Source organism: Sarcophilus harrisii, chromosome 3 (genome assembly GCF_902635505.1).
Source record: "Sarcophilus harrisii chromosome 3, mSarHar1.11, whole genome shotgun sequence".
Classification (NCBI taxonomy): Eukaryota; Metazoa; Chordata; class Mammalia; order Dasyuromorphia; family Dasyuridae; genus Sarcophilus; species Sarcophilus harrisii.
Genome location: NC_045428.1, coordinates 513,873,884 through 513,895,384, shown reverse-complemented (window position 1 = coordinate 513,895,384; position 21,501 = coordinate 513,873,884). Strand labels below are relative to the sequence as shown.

General features: G+C 35.1%; 1 protein-coding gene across 1 annotated transcript in view; it reads right to left on the bottom strand.

The window, feature by feature from the left end:
• Window positions 1-21,501, bottom strand: part of CCDC81 (coiled-coil domain containing 81) — a 70,599-nt gene that overhangs the window by 33,308 nt on the left and 15,790 nt on the right. The window contains exons 2-6 of the mRNA XM_003764594.3: window positions 14,374-14,435; window positions 11,194-11,350; window positions 7,923-8,179; window positions 6,201-6,280; window positions 3,229-3,344 (exon numbers count right to left, since the gene is read on the bottom strand). Of these exons, the coding sequence (XP_003764642.1) occupies window positions 3,229-3,344; window positions 6,201-6,280; window positions 7,923-8,179; window positions 11,194-11,350; window positions 14,374-14,435 (672 nt within the window). The remainder of the gene's footprint in view (window positions 1-3,228; window positions 3,345-6,200; window positions 6,281-7,922; window positions 8,180-11,193; window positions 11,351-14,373; window positions 14,436-21,501) is intronic.

The window sequence follows — 21,501 nt, the reverse complement described above, 5'->3', positions numbered from 1 at the left end:
AGCCAGGAGATAATTGCTTTTGATAATGAGTTAGGCGGTAAGAGAGGCAAGGGTAAGCATTCAAGTATAATGAAAACAGAATTGGGTATTTCAGTGTGGGATAATGTGTGGGATAACTGTGTGGATAGTGGAAGCAGGGAGCAGTTTATGAGGTTCTGGATGCTGGGATGGGAAACAGAAAAGATAAAACCCAAATGGGAAGGAAGTCAAAGATAGCTTAGATCTATGTGATAATTACTCTGCCCATTTCATCATTTTTCCAAAGGCTAGTCCCACACCTGGGTTTATATGAGACTGTGTGTGTGTGTGTGTGTGTGTGTATACACAAATATGCTTGTATATTAGTCCCTATACATGTATATATGTATACATGTATATGCATAAATACATAATGCACAAATATACAGACATAAATACACATAACTTCAGATCTGGTTCAAACATATATGTGGGTCTGACCATAAGCACATAGATTTAGAACTAGAAGATATATCAGAGGTTATATAGTCCAATGCTTTCTTTTTTAGATATACATTCATCACCCTTTCCACTGTTCCAAGATGCCTCCCATACATAAAAATTTTATATATAACATATGTACATACATACATATAACACACGTGTGTATATTTGCTTTATGTGTGTATTCATGTGTTAATTGCATAGGGTTTCCAGAGTCATAAATACATTATCAAAAGGGAACTGACCTTGGTTTTAGAGTTAGCTCTACCACTAACCAGCTATGTAGTCTTTAAAAAGCAATTCATCTCTTTTGGATCTCTTTCTCTGATCTGTAAAATAGACTATAGTCTAAGATCTATAAAAAGACTAAAGCAGGCAGTTTTAACCCATTGTCTAGTGAATTTTTAATGTATTTTCATAACTATTACAATATAATTGGCTTCCTTTGCAATCCTATGCATTTTATTTCATCATTTAAACGATTATTCTGAAAAGGACCCTTAAGTATCACCAGATTGCCCAAAAAGTCCATGACAAAAAAGAACATTAAGCAGCTCTGGACAAAAAGATCTTAAAGATCTTTTCCAGCCCCAACATTCTATGTTCCAAAGATTCTCACATGTTGTTTATTAACATGTTTTCTTCTGAAGTTCCACTAACATTCCCATGTCCCTTTTGAAGACCTAGTGTTCTATACTCTAAGGTCCTTTTCAGCTAGCTACTGTCCTGAAGTCCTCCCTCCTATAACCAGGTTTTTCAGTATGCTTTATTTGGTTAACATGAAGGCCAACAATGCATCTCTATTATGTGGATGGAATAGCCCTCCTCTCTGATTAGCTGCCTGTGTCTTTAAAGACCAACCAACTTTTTCTGCCATGTTTTCAACTATGCTTCTGGCTGCTGTGGTCCAAGGGCACACTATGCTCCCTTGCTGCTCTCCTTATTTTGCCCAAGAAATGGCTAAGGATGTTTATTTCTGCTTCTATTTGTCCTCAGTTTCAGGTGTGAGAGGATCTCCTTGTGGGACTAGGTGTTCAAACCATGGGGATGTTGGAATCATGACTGCAGCCCTGGAAGCAAGGCCCTCAGGCTGGCATGGAAATCCTGAGAATTCAGAGTGCCTGAGGCTCAAACCTGAGGGGGATTTGGAACTTGAGACTGTGCTCTATGAGAACTAAGCTAAACTATGAACCTAATTCCCTTCTGTTACCCAAAGACTAAGGTGGTAGTACAGGGAGAAAGAGGGATTTTGATGTCATAAAGTTCTCTCCTGTAAGATTACACTGACTCACGTACTACTATGAAAAACAAACCAACAAACAAAACTGGAAACCATCCTTCCTCCAGTCACCTTGCTAACTAGCCCTTTGCCAATTTGGGTGCAACTTCTTTCCCTATTACTCCATTCCTTGCTCTCTAAACCAGAAATTCTTCATGGAAAGAGGTGCCCCATCTCATTTCTAAAGAAAGACAAGATGTGTCTATTCTTGTCTATTCTAACTGCTTTCTACCTCTCTTAATCAATTGACTTGAAAGGGGGCTAAGGCTAAAAAGAAGATTCTACTTTCTGGAGGAAAGTGAAAGAGCAAGCTTCCTATTAAAGAGAAGGAAGACAATGACCTATCAGAATTAGATAGATAGATATAGATAGATAGATAGATAGATAACTGATTTAAACAAGGTGTTAAACTCAGTGGAATTGTTAAGACAATGGTTATCTAGTTTATAGTTTAGCATGTGAATTCTCTAGTTCAGATTGATTTAATCTTACAACAAAAATGATTCCCTAGTGATAATGATTGGTTGTTTTCAGAATACTGTAATGATGTAATTGTAATAGAGCATATAAATTGGGGATAAAAATCAGACAGACAGACTTCAAGATAGAGACCCTCCTGATGGCTCTCCTGCCTTCCTCCACTGAAACCAAGACCCATTCTGGAAGACCACCAGCAAGTAAGCCAGGTCCAGCCAAAGGAGACAGACTGTGAAGGAGATAATAAAGACTTTGGACTTTATCCTTGACTATTCTTGTGGTGATTATTCTGCTGAAAACAAGGCTGGTACCAAGACCTCCAGAAAGCTAACCAGAATATTACATATATACATATATATATATACAATTATATATAAAATGCAATTGCATATATATAATATGCAATTTATATATTATAATATGTACAATGAGGTGATTCAAAACAATTCACAGACTTGGGATGGAAAATGTCATGTCATCTGCAAATAGTTGAAGATCTATGAAGAATGAATGTGGATCAAAGTATATAGTATTTCACCTTTTTGTTGTTTGCTTCATTTTTTTCCCTCGGGTTTTTTTTTTCCCTTTTGATCAGATTTTTCTTGAGGAGTTTGATACATATGGAAATATTTTGCAAAACTGCACATGTTTAACCTATATCTATCATATTGCTTGCTATGTTGGGGAGGGGAGGAAAGGGAAGGGAGAAAAATTTGGAACATGAGGTTTTACAAAGGTAAATGTTGAAAACTATCTTTGCATGTATTTGAAAAAATAAAATACTATTTTAAAAATTGTTACAATTAATTTGCTGTACTTACAAGAGTCACTCAACATCATCTTTCAATATCCTGTGATGAGGGAGTAACAGGATGTACACAGACGTCATTCACGTATGTCTGACTACTTCTTTTCCAAAGGTAAATGTTGAAAAGTATTTTTGCATGTATTTGGAAAAATAAAATACTATTTAAAAATTAACGGGATGTACATAGACATCATTCACATACCTCTGACTTCTTCTTTTTCTCCCTGGTCTTTGTTCTTAGGCTCTTGCGGGCCAGTCGGTTCATCTTCTTGGATGGTTTCTATAGCTGGTTTTGTTTCTGAATCTTTGGACTCAATCCTAGAAGTAAATCCAAGATATCCTTATATACTGTGGAGAGCCACAACACAGAGCTGTGTGCCCCTTTACCTCTTGCAAACTCTCAGGTAGAAATTTAAAGTGAAAAATAATGTCCTTTGAAAGACTGAGTACTATTGCTCTTTTAAAATCCACCAGATCCATGAGCCACAAAATGTCAGAGTTGGAAGGGGCCTTAGAATATAAAAAGTTAAAACTCAATAGAGAATGTTAAAGCTAGAAGAGACATTGAAACAAAGAATGTTAGACCACAAACATAATGTTAGAAGCTAGAAGGTAAGCTTAGAAACCAGAATCTTGGAACACTGGGGACGGGATGAAAGGGACCTTAGAATATAGGTTATTAGAACACAAAACAAAGAATATAGAACTGAAAAGATTTTTTTAACACAAGAGCAGCATACAGAATACAAAAATGGATTACATATCAGAATTAGCAGTTAGAACACAGAAGGGACCTTTGAGATCATCTAGTCCAGGAGTCCTCAAACTATGGCCCAGCAGGCCAGATGCAGCAGCTAAGAATGTTTATTCCCCTCATCCAGGGCTATGAAGTTTCTTTATTTAAAGGCCCACAAAACAAAGTGTTTTTACTATTATAGTCCGGCCCTCCAACAGTCTGAGGGACAGTGAACTGGTCCCCTATTTAAAAAGTTTGAGGACCCCTGATTCTAGTCCAATCCCCTCATTTTTACAGATGAGGAAATTGAGTCCTAAAGAGGTCAAATAAATCTGATTCATAACAAAACAGAGACTAGAGCTAAGACTAGACTAAACTATTTTCTATCTCCTGGCACAATGTGCTACACCCAATGACTGGCATGGCTCTATTGTCACAAATACATATTACACAAACAGCCAGCTATTTTTTCTTTTAAAAAAAAAGCTTTTCATTTGAAGTTTCTGTTTTCCTGTTCCTCTACTCTATGTATTTCTATAAAGGTACATAACTGGAAACTATAAGAATACTTGGAAATGAGTGATTATTGAGTAGATCTGGGAAAAATATATAGCCTTGTTGGAAGAACATTGTTAGAAACTATGCCTTCTCACCATACTATACCTGCAATACAAATGTACACAACACACACACACACACATATGCACTCATGCACATAAAATCATTAGTATAGGGGTGTATGGAAAAATGGTAATGACTATAATAATAGATGTACCTTTGAAACAAGGAATGTGTGCAGAGTTCTGGGGCTAGAGTCACTCAAAAAGAATACCTATGTAATGACATGTGACATTGGCATTCTTTGGTGGATTAATAAGTCCATTGATAAGTCTCCCACTAACCTCTCAGACTTTTACATATATCTGGCTTTAGGGCCTCATGTCCCTAATCACAGTACTATAGTATTTGGTCAATGATGATGGCCTAAAACTGTATTTCAAAGGTTATCACAAAGTCTTTCAAGGACAATTCCAAAACAAAATTTATTTTAATTTTGTTAAATTTAATTTTAATTTAAAAAAGTAAACAGAGTGAAATGAAAAGAATTTTGGGCAGGAATCAGAGGACCTAGGTCCTGACACTAATTCTACCTTTAAACTAGCTACATTCTAGTCTTATCTCCTTTCTAAGCCTCAGTTTTGATCTCCAGTGAATGAGGAGATTGAAGTAGACAATTTTAAGATACCTCCCATCACCACTAATATTCTATAATTCTCTATTTGTCCCATACAGAACTTTTAGGAAGGAGAATGTTTCAAAACCAAACTTCAGAGATTATTCTCTTTCATCCTATAAGTGAATAAGAACCCTTCTGCAATGGAAAACTGGAAAATAAATATAGAAAACATCTTTGCTAAAAGACTGCTAAAGAAAGAGGGAATCTACTACCTCCAAAAGCAATTCATCCTACTATAAGTGTCAGGACATTTCATTGAAATCAAGCATAAATCTGCTTTTCTATAGCTTCCAACACTCATTCCTTGTTCTATTCCATGGGACCAAGGAAAACAAATCTAATATTCTCTATAGGACATCCTTTAAAATCTTCAAGACAGGTATCTCACCCCATATCTCCTGTCCCAGGGATAAATGTATCTGTCTACATAGAGGCCTCTAACTTGTCTTCACATGGCATGATCTTGAAGCTCTCACCATCTTGTTTACCTTCCTGAAGAGTGTCTAGGTATATCAACTTTCTCCAATCTATTCTCTTATGACATGGTCTTGAAAGCCTTTGACCATCTTGGTTATTTTCCTTTGGAAAATTCTTTAATCAATAAGCCTTTGACGATCTTCAGTATTTTTCTTTGGAAAGTTCTTTAATCAATAAGCCTTTCACTATCTTGGTTATTTTCCTTTGGAAGGTTCTTTAATCAATAAGCCTTTCACCATCTTAGTTATTTTCCTTCGGATGGTTCTTTAGCTAATCAATGAGTTCTCTAGCTATCAGATCTCCTTTGGAGGATTCTCTAGCTTACCTTCCTTAAATGATGTGGAGGAGGAGTGTCCTAGGACAGAGAAGAATGGGACTATAATCTGAATATTTTATCTCTCATATTTTACATCAATATTAATAGGGTGTTTGAAGATTTGCAAAGCATTCCACACATTTTTTCATTTGATCCTCATTAACCACTCACTATCCCTTCTCTCATTTCCAAATTCTGTAGACTGGCTGTAGTCTCCACTTTGTCAACCCATATTGAAGACTCAAGTCTCAGGAAAGCTTTGAGCTGGACTGGATAGAGTTTGGTTTTAGCTGGGAAGGGATAGTGAGGATGAGTTAGGACCCAGCCAGCCAAAGCAATCCCTGAAATCAAAATCAGAAGAGGTAGAGTAAATGTTCCTGTGTGAGAGAACTCAAGGGCTGTACTCACCTTGGGAAAGCACACACGCTGTAAGGACGCTGTGCAGTGCCATCTCTGATAGACATCACTGAGTCCGACGTCCCAGGCCTCTGTACCACAACGACAGTGAAAGATTTTTTAAAATGCTCATTTTTGCCCCAGAAAACAAAGATTGGGGCTTTTTAAACAATCTAATAGGAGTTGCAGGTAGACTAAAAGATAAAGTCCACTGAATCGTGGCTAGTTGCCTAATTTTTATCATCTTTTACAACTTTTTTAAAATTTACATTTTAATCTCCCCTCCACCCTCCTCCCTTGAAATACTTGAAAACAGCTATTCCATTGTTCCATATGTCATTTTTTTTATTGAAATATTCTCAGTTTTTCAAGGCCTTTTGTCATCCTGGCTGCACTGCTCTAGATAGTCTCCAGTTTGCCAATATACTTCAACTGTGGCATCCATAAATACACACAGCATTCCCGATGAGTTCTGAAGAAAAGTGACTATCACCTTCCTATTCCTAGAATCTCTTGATGAAGCCCTTGTTATATTAAGCAGCATCAAGGTGCAAAATTTCCTTAGCTTTTTGCTGCATTTAAAAATATTCTTCTGAGGTACCCATTACTTACCAGACTAACTGTTCAACAGGTCCATGACACACTTGCTCTAGAAGCTCTGTTCTAACATGTCAAGATCCTTTTGGATCCTGTCTTCCTATGAATTCGTTATTTCTTCCAGTTTTGTGTCCTTTTTAAATATGATGCACATCATGTATGAATTTTTCTGTCATCAACAAAACTGTTAAACAGTCTAATGCTACATTAGACTTAATAATCAAATGTCAGAGTCAGAAAGGACGTCTGAGACCTTATAATACAAGACTCAAATTTATCAGATGAGAAAATCTAGTAAGTCTAGAAATAATTTGTCCAAGGTATCAAACCTAGTGAGAGAACTAAGAATTATCACTTAGGTAGCCTAATCTGCATCCTTGCCACACATGACCTTGGTTAGATCAATGAACTTCTCTGGGTTGAGCTCAGTTTCCCCATTTATAAAATGAGGAAGTTGGACTATGATGATCTGACTAGAATCATCCCATGAAATATGGTTTTCCTGCATTTATGATTTATTTTCAATTGGCAATGATTTATAGTAAAAACGACTTTCGATAGTGGAAAGAAAAACGCATTTGAGTGTTTAGGAAGTTATGTTTGGATCCTGCCACTTTTATTACTTATGTAACAATGTTCAAATTCTCAACCTCAGTTTCCTCATCAATTAAAATAAGATGACTAAACTAGTCACTTTCAGTTCCAAATCCTATGTTGCTAAACAAAAATTACCAACTCCATAAGCCTTTCTACTAAGTGATTAATAAAGCAAAGACTTGGAAAATCTTAAGAAAGTTCTTATTAAAGGAGCCCATTATGACAACGGTAAGATGGATGGATTAGGAATAAAATTTAAATTTACCATTTGTCAGCCATAGAATTTTTATCAAGTCACTTAAGTTCTCAGTTTCATTATCTGTAAAATGAGGAAATTAGACTAGATGATCTCTAATGTCCCATCCAGCTTGAAATTCTATGATCCTCTCAACTTGAGCTTTTCTTAAGAGTAGGGCTCATTCTAGAGTAGTAAGAGTATGCCCTACTCTAAGGAAATTAACTGAGAATTCATTATATAATTCATTAATTCACTGGTACCATTTGGGAGAGGTAGTTAGAAAAAGGAAGAAACCAATTTACATTTGAAAGAGCTTTAACCAGATTCCCACTTCCATCCATGGCACACAGGAAGTCCTTATAAAACCTCATCTTCACTTTGCTGTCTCTAATCATAAGGACCCCTATTCCCTTGAATGTAAATTCCACATTTTGTTTGACAGAAATGGATCGGGATAAAAAGAGTAATGTTTCCTTCACACATCCTTCCACCACATCCCTGTTAAAAGGACCCTCCAGGGATATCATGACGAAGTTAAGCTGAACGACTGGGATATCACCTAAGTAGGGGGAAAAATAAATGGGAGAGAAAATTAGGATATGGATCATATATTACTCATAAACAACTATCTCATCTGTGCTTAATAATTCAAAATGTTTTACAAATAGTTTGTTTATAGTGTGCTTCCTAAGGATTACACATGCAAAATTTTTCAATGTAAGAATCCTAATATCTTATCACTTAGCAGAGAATATTTCATTTTGGTTTTGTATCCCAAGCATCTAGCATAATGAATAGAGGCAAGAAGAGAAAAGTATTTTATTTTAAGAAATACTCATGTGGAATTTCAGGAACCAGCACCTTTTTGAAATAAATATTGTGTATAAATAATTATAAATATATAATATACTTATACATATGTGTATATATTCTTCCAAGTTTTCTAAGTAATATGCAAAACAACCTCTTTCACTTCTTAATCCTGAATAACACTAGGGAAAATAAGCTAAACAACCATTCTGGAAAGCAATTTGGAATTATGAATCAATATTTATTAAACAGTGCATACCTTCTGACACAATAACACAACTACTAAGTTTATCCCCAAAGAGATTAGAGGGAAAAAATAGACACATATGGGAAAAAATATTTATAACAGCTCTTTTGTGGTGTCAAAAAAAAACAGAACTAAGGGAATATCCATCAACTGGAAGATTATTGAAAAAATTATGAGGGGGGGATGAATATAGTGTGAATCTTACTCTCCTCAGAATTGGCTCAAAGAGAAAATATTAGACATATTCAGTTTACAGAGAAACTTCTCCCACCTCATTGAAAAGTGGGAGGGAAAAAGCAAAAAAGGGAAGGGGTAAGCTAAATAGAAGGGAATACAGAAAAAATTATAGTATAAGGAATGTAGTAGAATACTATTGTACTCTAAGAAATTGTGAGATGATTTTTGAAAAACCTTGTATTAACTGATACTGTGTGAAGCAAGCCAAACTAGAACAATTTATATAATAACAAAAGTATAAACATGTTTGAAATCAATGCAAAGACTATCCTTAATTCCAAAGGATCAATACACTGAAGCATGTTACCCAAGTCTCAATAGAATTGATAGACTGATGCAGAAAGATATATAGACATGTCCAATGCAGGAATTTGTCCCGTTTGACCATGCATATTTATTACAAAGACTTTGTTTTTGTTTTTCTTTTTTTTTAATGGGGTGGGGAGGTTGAAGGAAAAGAAAAATGGTTTATGCTTACTGAAAAAAAATAAACCTTTTAAAATAAAATCAAGCAATCCGTTTCAGGTAGAAGTTCTGTCAATTGAGAAGGCTCCATCTCTGATAATAGAAGCTATGGAAGAAGGATTAATCTCTAAAGAGGGATTACTTTTTGCCTTTTCCCTTGCAAGTCTTACAGAGTACAATGGAGAAAAGTAGGTTTTTTTACATGTCCTCATTGGTAACAGCGCCTTATAGCAGTGCAACTCAACCAACAGGAAAAATTGCACTCAGCATAAAAGAGACCTAACAAGTGTAACTGTGAAATCCAATTGATCTGTGAAAGAGAAGAGGTCCAAAGTTACCTCTAGCAAATATGCTATATTCAAGAAGAACAACTGCAGTTTCAGAGTTGAGAGTTGCTTTGATTTCATGTGTAACTTATAGGCATGTTTCTATATCACTGTACTCTATATGTATTCTCACTTTTTCTAAGGATATCTTAGGTATTTTTTTTAAAGCATACCTCGGAGATTTATGGAGGGTATATTTTGCTACCATTGCTTTAGCTATGCTGTTTGCCTTTACTTTAAGCTAACTGTGTCAACTGGCTATTTGTTAAAGGTGAACATAACTGGCGGGGACCCAAAAGAAAGTTTTAAAAGTGTGGCTCTACAGCTATACGTGCAAATTGGAGGATATCCTGGAAAGGTGGGATTATATACAGATGAGGAACTGAGGTCCAGAAAGATCAATTAATCATAAGGTAAAGCTTTTACTAACTACTTATGTTCTAGTTATTGGGGATAATAGTGCAAAGAATGGAGCAATAATACCTATTTTTCAAGGAACTTATATCCTAATAGGAAAACAAATGGCAAATATTTAAGCTTACCCATATTAAATATAAAGAAAATAAATACAAGACAAAATAATTAGGGAGAGGGGGTACTAACAACTGTAAAGATAAAGGCTTAATGAAGTAAAAGATAGCTATTTAAAGGAAGGAGGAAAGTATATTCCAGCCCACTGCAAAGTCAAGGAGTTGGCAGGTAGTTTTGTATGTGTAAAGTACAAAGAAAAGATGGCTACAATATAAGTACAGGAAGAGGAATAATGTACAATGAAGGTGAAAATATGGTGCCCCCAAGTGTGTTAACTCTGCTAAAGAATTCTTACTGGGGAGATAATTGCCAACAACCATTTTCCAACCATCAAAGGGCTTAGTCCAAAAGAGTCAATGTTGTAATTTACTTGAAGACTAAACCCTTTGGGAATGGTGCCTGGTAGAAGAAATAATGTCCTCCAAGAAATATCTACAGCTCCATTTACAAGAGGGGGGATGACTTTGGGTGACCATATACCCTCATTAGTTCCCATCTCTGTAACAATCTCCAATATTAATATTTAAATATATGGACAGATTTTTGAATATCATTAATTTACCATTGGGCCCCATTCCCTGGCATACCTGGCAAAGTAAAATTATTTTGACCCTATATGGCATTTGGAACAGTAATATCCTAATGCAATTATACTGTAAACTATATTATTATAATTTATTACATAGTTATCCTATTACATAATAGACTGTAAGATAGAGCTATTAACTAGCATCTTTTCCCTAAAATATGTTGTCTCCTCTGGGACACCCAAGGCATTGTTCTCTGAGACCCAGTAGATGCTTATTAAGTGTTTGCTGATTAAATGAATAATCCATGCTACAATCCATAAATTGGAGTAGACAAAGTAAATGTTGACCACATTTTGCCCTTTCTTGTTTTTCCCTATATTTGTTTTCAGTAAGGAAGCTGGCTTAATTAAACTTTTAAAAAATTTACCAGGAGTAAATATTTTGTTTTGTTTGAGTCCATGCATTTGGGCAAACTTCTCGGCCATCACAAACACAGGCCTCTGAAGTAGAATAAATTTATTGTTTCCTACATCAAGTCTTTGCCTTACGAAAGTGAACGTTCCAAATCCCGGAATCTGGACTCCCTAGAACAATAAGAGATAGCAATGAGATGAAGTTGAGGAGGTGGACTGAAAAGAAAAAAATCATACTGTGTGCTGTTACCAAGATTAGAATAAACCAATAGATCTGAACAAAGTTAAGTCTGGGTCATAAAGAAATCAGGTTATGGAAAATATACGTTATATATAATTAGAAAATTTAAGAGCTCAAAAAAACCCAAATATTATCTAATCAAATTTTCAATTTTCTAAAGAAGTAGAGAAGTTAGCAAGTTAGTTTAGACTCTAACATCCTTTCCATCTTTAATAGCCTATTATTCTAAGAAATATTTTAATATCCCTTAAAATTCATATAACAGTTCTGTGATTTTTCAATCTACTGATATTCATGATCATTAGATATGTTATTGCCATGATATCACAAAGTGGGTGCAAAGAATCGAGAATATATGTTGGTATGGCACTTTTTTCCAATTTGTCTATAGGGTTGACATAGTCCTAGAGAAGTGCATGTTCTTTGTTATTTCAATCATTCACAAATTTGAAGAGGAGAAGCTAAAAGGTCAACAGACTCCATGTTCCCCTTCTACTATTTATTTCCCTCCTCAAACTGCCAGTGCTAACAGCTGTCCTATTAGATCTCTTCTTCATACATTCTTCCAATCTTCTTGCTTTCACAGAAACCCAGAACTCTTCATCTAGTCACCCTCTGTAGCACTATATTCATCTTTTCACCTTCCCTGCATCCACTCTGGGCCAGGAGGAGGCAAGACTACTCCTTGATCTTCATTTACCACTTCCAGACCCTTCCCCTCTGCACTGTAATTCAGCAACTCTCCTTCTTTGAGATTTATTCCATCTAGCCTTATCACAGGTCCAATCCTTAGTGATATTCTTGAAGTCTCCTAGAAAGCAGTCTGCCAAACTCCTTACAAAGGAATGACACTTTGGGTCCTCCCCTTCTTCACCTCAAAACCCTTTGCCTTCTGTCTTCTGGTCTTAATACTATAGACAATTTTTCCTCGAAGTTTATTAATGATTTCATGGAAAGTACACTCAATACAGAGTCAAAGGATCTGAATTTGAACTCTCTGGATTGCAAAGCTCAGTGGCCTTTTCTCAGCTCTTTTATTTCTTGACCCCATTCAAGTTTTTGACAAGGTGAGCCATTCACTCCTGAATACTTTCTTCTTCCTTGGTTACCATAATAACGATCTCTTCTTTTTCCATGTTTTTTTCCCTCTTCCATGAAGCCTTACCTGATTCCCCTGGTAGGCAATGATTTTCCCCTTGATCTTATACAGCACTCAACCTGCACTTTAATGCACTTCTTATGTTACAGGTTACCTGTTAAAGTTACTGCTGTTAATATCTTATTCCTCCCCATTAGACTAAAATATTGTATATGATCAGCACCTGACACAACACTCTACAACACAGTAAGAACCATGTATTATAATAGTAATCAAATGAGCAGATTATCACAGAAAGAATGTGAATGGTTACGCTACATTGGGCCAACATTTTGGGGGATGACACCAGGAAAATAGCTATTTCTAAAGGATGCTAAATTCTTCCTTCATTTTCTCTTCCCTAGGACATCCTTCCAGTTTGACCAGTCTCAAGAAGATGCTTCCCTGTGAATTACTCTTCCCATCCTTTACCCTGCCCTCCCCTCTCTGAGAATTTCCTGAGCCTCTTGGGAGGAAATTATATAGTCCTATATATTTCATATATATGTTCATATTTCTGGACACAGTAAATCTTGTCACTGAGAGTCTCTCTCTCCTCTCTCTCTCTCTCCCCACTTAATTCCATAAATGCATTTGATTCATTTATTTAAGCCATAAATAGGAACTGTTATCTTCCCTAGAGCACTATTGGCTAGTAGAGACAATGTAGTGTCATGGAAGGAACATTGGCTCTTGGGGCAGCAGAGCAGGGTTCAAGCCCTGGTTCTGCTTCTTACTAATTGTGTGACTATAATCATATCATTTTACCTCAATTTTCCTTCTTTCACAGCTTGTTGAGGAAAAAAAAGAGCTTTGTAAATTATAAAGCTCTATAGAATGAGTCATTATTATTACTACTAGAGTACAAATTATTATACCTTATCTAGTGCTCCCTATAACCCCAGCTACTAATACAGGACTTTATACACATATTATCATTATTATTATTATTTATTATGTTGTTATTGTTGTTATATTATTATGTATAATATGTTATTATTTTTATCATGTTATACACAGAAATTGTGCATTATGAGTGTTATCTCATTTGATCCTCACAACTATATGAGTTGGAGGGAGGCAGTTATTATTATTTCCATTTTACAATTGGGAAAACTGAAACAGATATAGGTCGAGTGACTTAACCAGTGTCACACAATTATTAAGTGACTGAGATCAAATTTGAAGGCAGATATTTCCACCTTGTCCTAGCACTATATTCACTGAACCACCTAGCTGCTGTTCATAATATTGCATTACTAGGGACAGTAATTTTCCTCTCTCTACAGAATCCATGGACACAAAGTCAACACTAGAATGGTTAAACTCATATACTATAATAACAGAGAACCAGAATAATAATAGTAGTACTTAAATTTTAAACTTACAAGGCTGAAAACTACATGTTCCTAGGGTTCATTACCCTGCTTTCAGCTGCCCAAGCCATAAATCTTATTCATAAGTAATTAAGTATAATTATTCATATGATTGGGGCAAGCTAAGTGACTCAATGGACAGTCACACAAGGTCTGAGGTCCAGAAGACATCTTCCTGAGTTCAAATCTGGCCTCAGATACTCAGGTTTGAGCTATGAGATCCTATTATGCAATCACTTAAACTCTGTTTGCCTCAGTTTCCTCACCTGTAAAATAACCTAGAGAAGGAAATGACAAACCACTCCAGTACCCTTTGCCAAGAAAACTCCAAATGGAGTCACAAAAATTGAATAACAACCAATAACAACCCATATGAACCCAGCCCACTCACAGTTTATGATATCATGTTGGTATCTGTAACAAAGATGATAAAGCCTACCTTGCGTAAGGATAGTTGCCGTTCCACAAATTCTGACACATTTGCCCAAATATTAGAGACTTCTGAAATATGAGGGAAAATATAAAGTATCATGTTAGTACCCCTTACTCATTAAATTTCTTCAAGAACTAAAAAGCAGAATCTAATTAAAGGTAACAAATGCCCCATTTAAGGGAAGCAACAAAGGGATTTAATAGCAAGAAGTGGTTGGTTCTTCTGAAGTCAGAGAACCCCAACTCAATAGTCCCTTCTAATGCCTATCACTGATGCGATCTCAGACAAATTCACCTATCTTCCCTGAGTTTCAGTATAAAATAATTGCCTCTGTCCCCTTCAGATCTAGGCTCTTCAAAGTATTACAATAAATCCTGGACCATAATGCCACATCCTCAGGAAATGAGCACTTCCACATGTGAGAAGTATCAAAAAGAGATCAAATCTCAACTCTGATACTTACTAGTTCTGTGATCAGCAATCAGTCATTTAACTTTTCTAACCCTCTGTTTCCTCATCTGTCTAAAAAGTATAATAACATTTTTACTCTGTCTCATAGAAAATAATTTACAAGCATTAAAATACTAAATAATTATTCTTTAGGCGTCAAAAATCTTTTTGCTTTAATCATTTTAGATTAAAATCTTTCTGAATTATATTCCTTATAATTAGGGGCTGAGGACTGGAAAGGAAAATAGCTAAATTTGTTAATATTGTGTCTCAAATAATACATTATAGGTTGTTAAATAAGGTCCTGAAGGAGAATTCCTGTATATTAAGTGAATAATGGATTTGTGTGGATTTTGTAGAATATGGATTTTGTGCCACCATAATTTTGGGAAGTGACCTTTGTGACTTTAATCCAGAGATAGCTAAAACAACGGTTATCTTGGACATGAACTTGGTGTAATCAACGTTACCTAAGAACTGAACTAAGTTTTAAGCCTATTTGCCCTAGAATTGATGTGGTTTAGGGTAGAACATTTCCCTGAGATGTTGAAAATAGGAAATTCTTCTTATATTTTTAATATCATATCTTTGAACTAAGTATCATTTTGTAAAAGCTAACTGATATGAATGGTTAATATTGAATAATTCATCCCTACCAATGAAAGAGGGGATAGAAGGGACACAGGCTATGGGGGTTCAAGCATTATAATGGTAATAGAAAAGAAACACCCAATACTTTTAAGTCAACCTCCCTTCCCCTTCACAAATTTTGCCTAGATATTGGAGCCTGACTCTGGGAAAAAGTTAAGATGCAACTGATATACTGAGATAACATGGTAACATGGTGGATAACCAAGTGTGGATAACCAAGTGCCCAGGTCTCCCATTTTTTGACCAAAAATTATCTAAGAGCAGCATTCAATTAAATGACCAAAAAACATCCAAAAAGAAATTTCAATACATCCCTTCATCCAGCCCAGAATTGTACAAAAATATAGCAAGAAAATGCAGATCCTCAGTAAGGAATCTTCTCAGAGAAACTTGTACAAGGCAAAGTAAAAAACAGACCACCCAAAACTCTGCTTGGGAATTATTCCAGGAGTAATAGAGAAAATAATCAAGGAAATCTCAAAGCAGGCAATGATTACCTAGCTCTCTAATCAGTGGAGCTCCAAAGAATACAGAAACCAGTTAAGCTTCCTAGGACTAAAATCTCTCAAAAACCCTAAGAGTAACAGAAGACCAATTTGAACCATGATAAAGAAAACCTCAGTAAAGAAGTCCGTCCTGAATAAGAAGGAATGGGATGGAGTGGGGACAGAAGCCCACCCAGCATCCTAAACAAGGAAACATCAATGAGGAAAGACCACCCATCATTCTTAACAAGGAATCTCAGGAAGAAAAGGAAGTCAGAAGACCACCTAGCACCCTGAACAAAAAAGTCCCGATGGGAGCAGACCATCCACTGTTATGATCAAGAAAGCCACAAGAGTGAAAAAAGACTACTTAGTACCTATCAAGGAAGATTTATGGTGAAAGAAAACCCTGACCAGCACAACCAATTAACAAAGCTCTGATTAAGGATACAGTAACCTGTCATTGCTCTGAGTGAAGATATACATATAAAAACTAATTGAAAAAACCCAGGAAAGTGAAGTCAAAACCAATGACCCAGTCTAAAAACATAAGACTGGCACGAAATAACAATTATGGAAACAAGGCTAGAAACATGAATAAACTCAACAAAACAGTAACAATAAAGGAATATTATGGATCCAGGAATGTTCAAACATACAAAGAAGAAAAAAAATAGCTCTACATTATATCTAGGAAAAGCCTCAAAGCAAATCATAGATTTGCCACAAATCTTACTAGAATTCCTGGAAGAAATAAAGCAAAAGTTTTACATGATAATATCTTTATTATTATTATTCCTAATAATAATAATACTAGTAATAACTAGCACTTATAAAGTTCTTTAAGATTTGCAAACTACAAATATATAAAATTAGAGCTCTAGAAGAAAGAATTGGAAGAATTGATATCTTAATATAAGTAGTACAAAAAATGTTATTCTTTAATCATTTCAGTCATGTCTGATTCTCATGAGCCCATTTGGGGTTTTCTTGGCAGTTATACTAGAGGGATTTGCTATTTCCATTTCCACTCATTTTACAGATGAGGAACTGAAGCAAAGAGGATTAAGTGACTTGCCTACTCACAGCTATTAAGTGTCTGAGGCCAGATTTGAATTCAGGAAAATGAGCCTTCCTGATTCTAGCCCAACCTAATATCCATTATGCCACCTTTAGCCACTCTGGGAGTGTCAGCTATCTCCTATCGAAAATAACCAACAGAAAATAGGTCAAGAAAAGAAAAATTGAAGACCTGAAAACCTCTATCATTTAAAAAGCCTTATCATATTTCAAGAAATTATGAATAAAAATTCCCCAGACCTATTAAGAGTCAGATGACAAAATAACATAGAAATAAATAATCCAATGGTTGCTTTCTAAAAGAAACTCTCAAATGAAAATTCCTAGGAATATGACAGCCAAAATTCAGAACTTTCAGCTCAAATAAAAAATACAACTTGCAAAAAAGAAAGAGTTCAAATGCCAAGTCAAGATCACATAAGACCTGACAGTTATAACTGTAAAGAAACATAAAGTTTGAAATATCATCCCAGAAGGTATAATCTAAATGTTTACAAATCAAGAATAGCTTACTCATTGAAGCTCAGTGTAAATTTAACAGATCTTGCAGAACTCTTGGAGTTGTATGTCTTCCTAGTTTGAAAAGAGGCTAATATGAGATCAGAAATCTGAAAGAAGAGATATATCCCAATAAAATGGAGTTTCTGAAACGCTTTCAAGAGAAAGAGGGAATAAGGGACAGGGTACAGGGGACAGGGAGAGAAAAAGGTAACAAAAGACCCCAAATACCTGAAGCAGTACTATGGCTATAGTGACCAGTGCCATCAACATTTACAATTCCTTTCTTCAAAACCAAGTCCACAGAACACATCAAGAACATTGACCTCCAAACAGGTAAGTGAAGAGGTATAGAACTATTTGTTTTATTAAAGCTTATTATCTTCAAAACATATGCATGGACAATTTTTCAACATTGACCCTTGCAAAATCTTGTGTTCCAATTTTCCTCCTTTTCCTCCACTCCCTCCCCTAAATGGCAAATAATCCAATATATATTAAATATGGTAAAAATATATGTTAAATCTAACATATGCATACATAGTTATATAATTATCTTGTTGCACAAGAAAATCAGATAAAAAAGGAAAAAATAAGAAAATAAAATGCAAGCAAACAACAAAAAGAGTGAAAATGCTATGTTGTGATCCACATGCAGTTCTCACAGTCCTTTCTCTGGATGTAGATGGCTCTCTTCAACACAAGACCATTGGAACTGGACTGAATCATCTCATTGTTGAAAAGATCTACGTCCATCAGAATTGATCACCATATAATACTGATGTTGCTGTGTATAATGATCTCCTGGTTTTGCTCATTTATTTAGCATCAGTTCATGTAAGTCTCTCCAGGCCTCTCTGAAATCATCCTGTTGGTCGTTTCTTATAGAACAATAATATTCCATAGCATCATATACCATAACTTATTCAGTCAAACATCAAACAAACATCTCTGCACATGTGGGTCCCTTTTCCTCCTTTAAGATTTCTTTGGGATATAAGCCCAATAGAAACATTGCTGGGTCAAAGGGTATGCACATTTTGATAGCCCTTTGGGCAGAGTTCCAAATCGCTCTCCAGAAGAGTTGGATCAATAGAATTATATTTTATGTTTGGTAGCTAGAGCACTCTTTAAGAGAGAAAAAAAAACTAAAGCACTAATGGTTATCACGCCTGCTCCTTGCCATACTTTGGTTATATGGGTCTTTCACCCATTTCTAATTGGATCTTTTTTAAAAATTCCATTAAAAACTGCTTTTGATAGATTGAATCTTATTTCTCATAAACACATGTAGTTTACTGACTGATCCTTACATTTCCTGGTATTTTGTTGTTCATGGCATGAGGGTATGGGACATTTCCAGAAACCCCATAATCAGTCAGCAAATAGTCAAAAATATTTATTAAGCACTTAATATGTGCAAAGCACTTACTTGGCCTAGCTCAGGCATGGGATTTCAACATCTGCCCCTCATTCAATCCATTATTAGAGAGGTTTTGCTCTCTAACTCTTGGCAAAGCAGGCCTTTTCATAGCTACACTTTAAAGAGCAGAATCACTTTGAGTTTAAGCCATCTTTAAATCTAATAATTGAAAGCTACATTTGGGGAAAAGTGTATCTTTAATGATTGGATGGATAAATGAAGCATTTATTAAGCCCACACTAGAGGCAAAACATTGTGCTTTATAAGAACTAGGGACACAAGTAGAAAAGATAGTTCCTGCCTTTAAGGAGCTCACATTTCAATGAGGAGACATGGAAAGTCCCATGATCCTTAGAGTGCAACAGCTATGTGGATGTTAAGTGTATTTTTAATATCATATCATCTAATATGATATTATCATTAGATGATATGATAATATCATATCATCTCCCAGCTCAGAGACCTGGGAGATGAGAGAAAAAGAATAATGAAATGCAAAAATAATTCCAGAAAATATATATCACTAATGATTAGCACAATCTTTTTCTGTCAACATCCGCTTCTTCACTGTGAAGAAGGCAGGATCAAAGAGGAGGAAAGCAGAGAAAGATAAGACTCAGACATGCTGATAAATGTTGATAAGTAACTGATAAATAGCTGATAAATGCTGCTAAATAACAACCCTCCAAAAAAAAATTCATGAGTGATAGACCTTTTAAGCTTACTCTGCATTATATCAACATGTTTTATCACCACTTTCTTAAGTATAGGCAATATAAAAAAGAGTTCTTATTTGTAACATTTGCCAATTTCTGAGGCACAAAGTCTCACATTGAAAATTTAACCATTGGTTCTTGTGAGCCAGTGGAAGGATACCCCTGAGAAAGGCATATAATTAATCATAATGTTGAATGTGAATAGGATGAGCCCACCCACTAAAGAGGAAAGCAGAATCTAACAATATGTTATTTTTAAAATGCACACACACACTTGAAACAGAAAGATGCAAAGTTAAAATAATGGGCTGCATCAAAATTTATTGTTTCAAATGAACTCAGAGAAGCAGCAGTAATAATTATAATCTCAAACAAAGCAACAATAAAATTAGACAAGATAAAAAAGGATAAACTGGGAAACTATATTACACTTAAAGCCAACATAAGCAATGAATATAAATATTTAATATATGAGTGCTAAATATCATCTCAATATTTAAAGGAAAAGTTAATCAACTTACCACAAGAAAAAGTAAAACTATAAGATATAAATACAAGAAATATATCAAGAATCTGAATAAAAGCTTAAAGTTAGATAAGATATAGCTGACAATTACTCAATGGAAACAGAAAATACTGTATTTTTGCAATTGTACACAGCTTATTTACAAAAATTAACACTATATGGCAAGGAATTAGAAATTAAGAGTATGGCCATCAATTGGGGAAATGACTGAATAAGTTGTGATAGATGAATGTAATAGAATATTATTGTTTTATAAGAAACGATGAGCAGATGTATTTCATAAAAACCCTGGAAAGATTTATATGAACTGATACTGAATGATGTGAGCAGAACCAGGAGAATATTGAATACAATAATAGCAAGATTGTGTGATAATCAACTATCATAGATTTAGCTCTTCTCAATAATACAATGATCCAAGACAACTGCAATAGACTTGGAATGGAAAATGCCATCTACATCCTGATTAAGAACTAGAGAGATTAAATGAAGATCACAGCATACTATTTTCACTTTTTAAAATATTTTTTCTCACAATTTTCCCCTTTTGTTCTGATTTTTCTTTCACAACACGATTAATGTGGAAATGTGTTTTAAAAGATTGTACTTATATAACTCATATAAGATTGCTAGATGTCTTAGGGTGAGAAGAAGAAAAGGAGGGAAGGAAAAAATGAAACTAAAAATTTTTAAAAGAAATAGCTTTTTATTTTCAAAATATAAGCAAAGAAAGTTTTCAACATTCACCCTTGCAAAACCTTGTGTTCCAAATTTTTTCTCCCTTCCTTCGACCCCCTCCCCTAGATAGCAAGCAATCCAATATATGTTAAAACTTGCAATTTTCTATACATATTTCCACAATCATCATGCTGTACTAGAAAAAATCATATCAAAAAAGGAAAAGAAAAACAATAAACAAAAAGCAAGCCAATAACAAAAAAAAAAGGCAAAAATACTATATTATGATCCAGTCCTCTTTCTCTCCATCACAAATCCATTAGAATTGGTCTGAATCACCTTAATGTTGAAAAGAACCACATCTTTCAGAATGGATCATCACATAATCTTCTTGTTGCCATGTACATGTTCTCTTTGCTTTGCTCACTTCACTTAGCATCAGCTCAGGTAAGTCTCTCAATAAGGCCTCTCTGAAGTCATGCTGCTGATCGTTTCTTAGAGAATAATATTCCATTCCATTCATATACCATAACTTATTCAGTCATTCCCCAGCTGATGGGCATCCACTCAATTTCCAGTTTCTAGCCACTACAAAAAGGGCTACCACAAACTTTTTTGAATATGTGG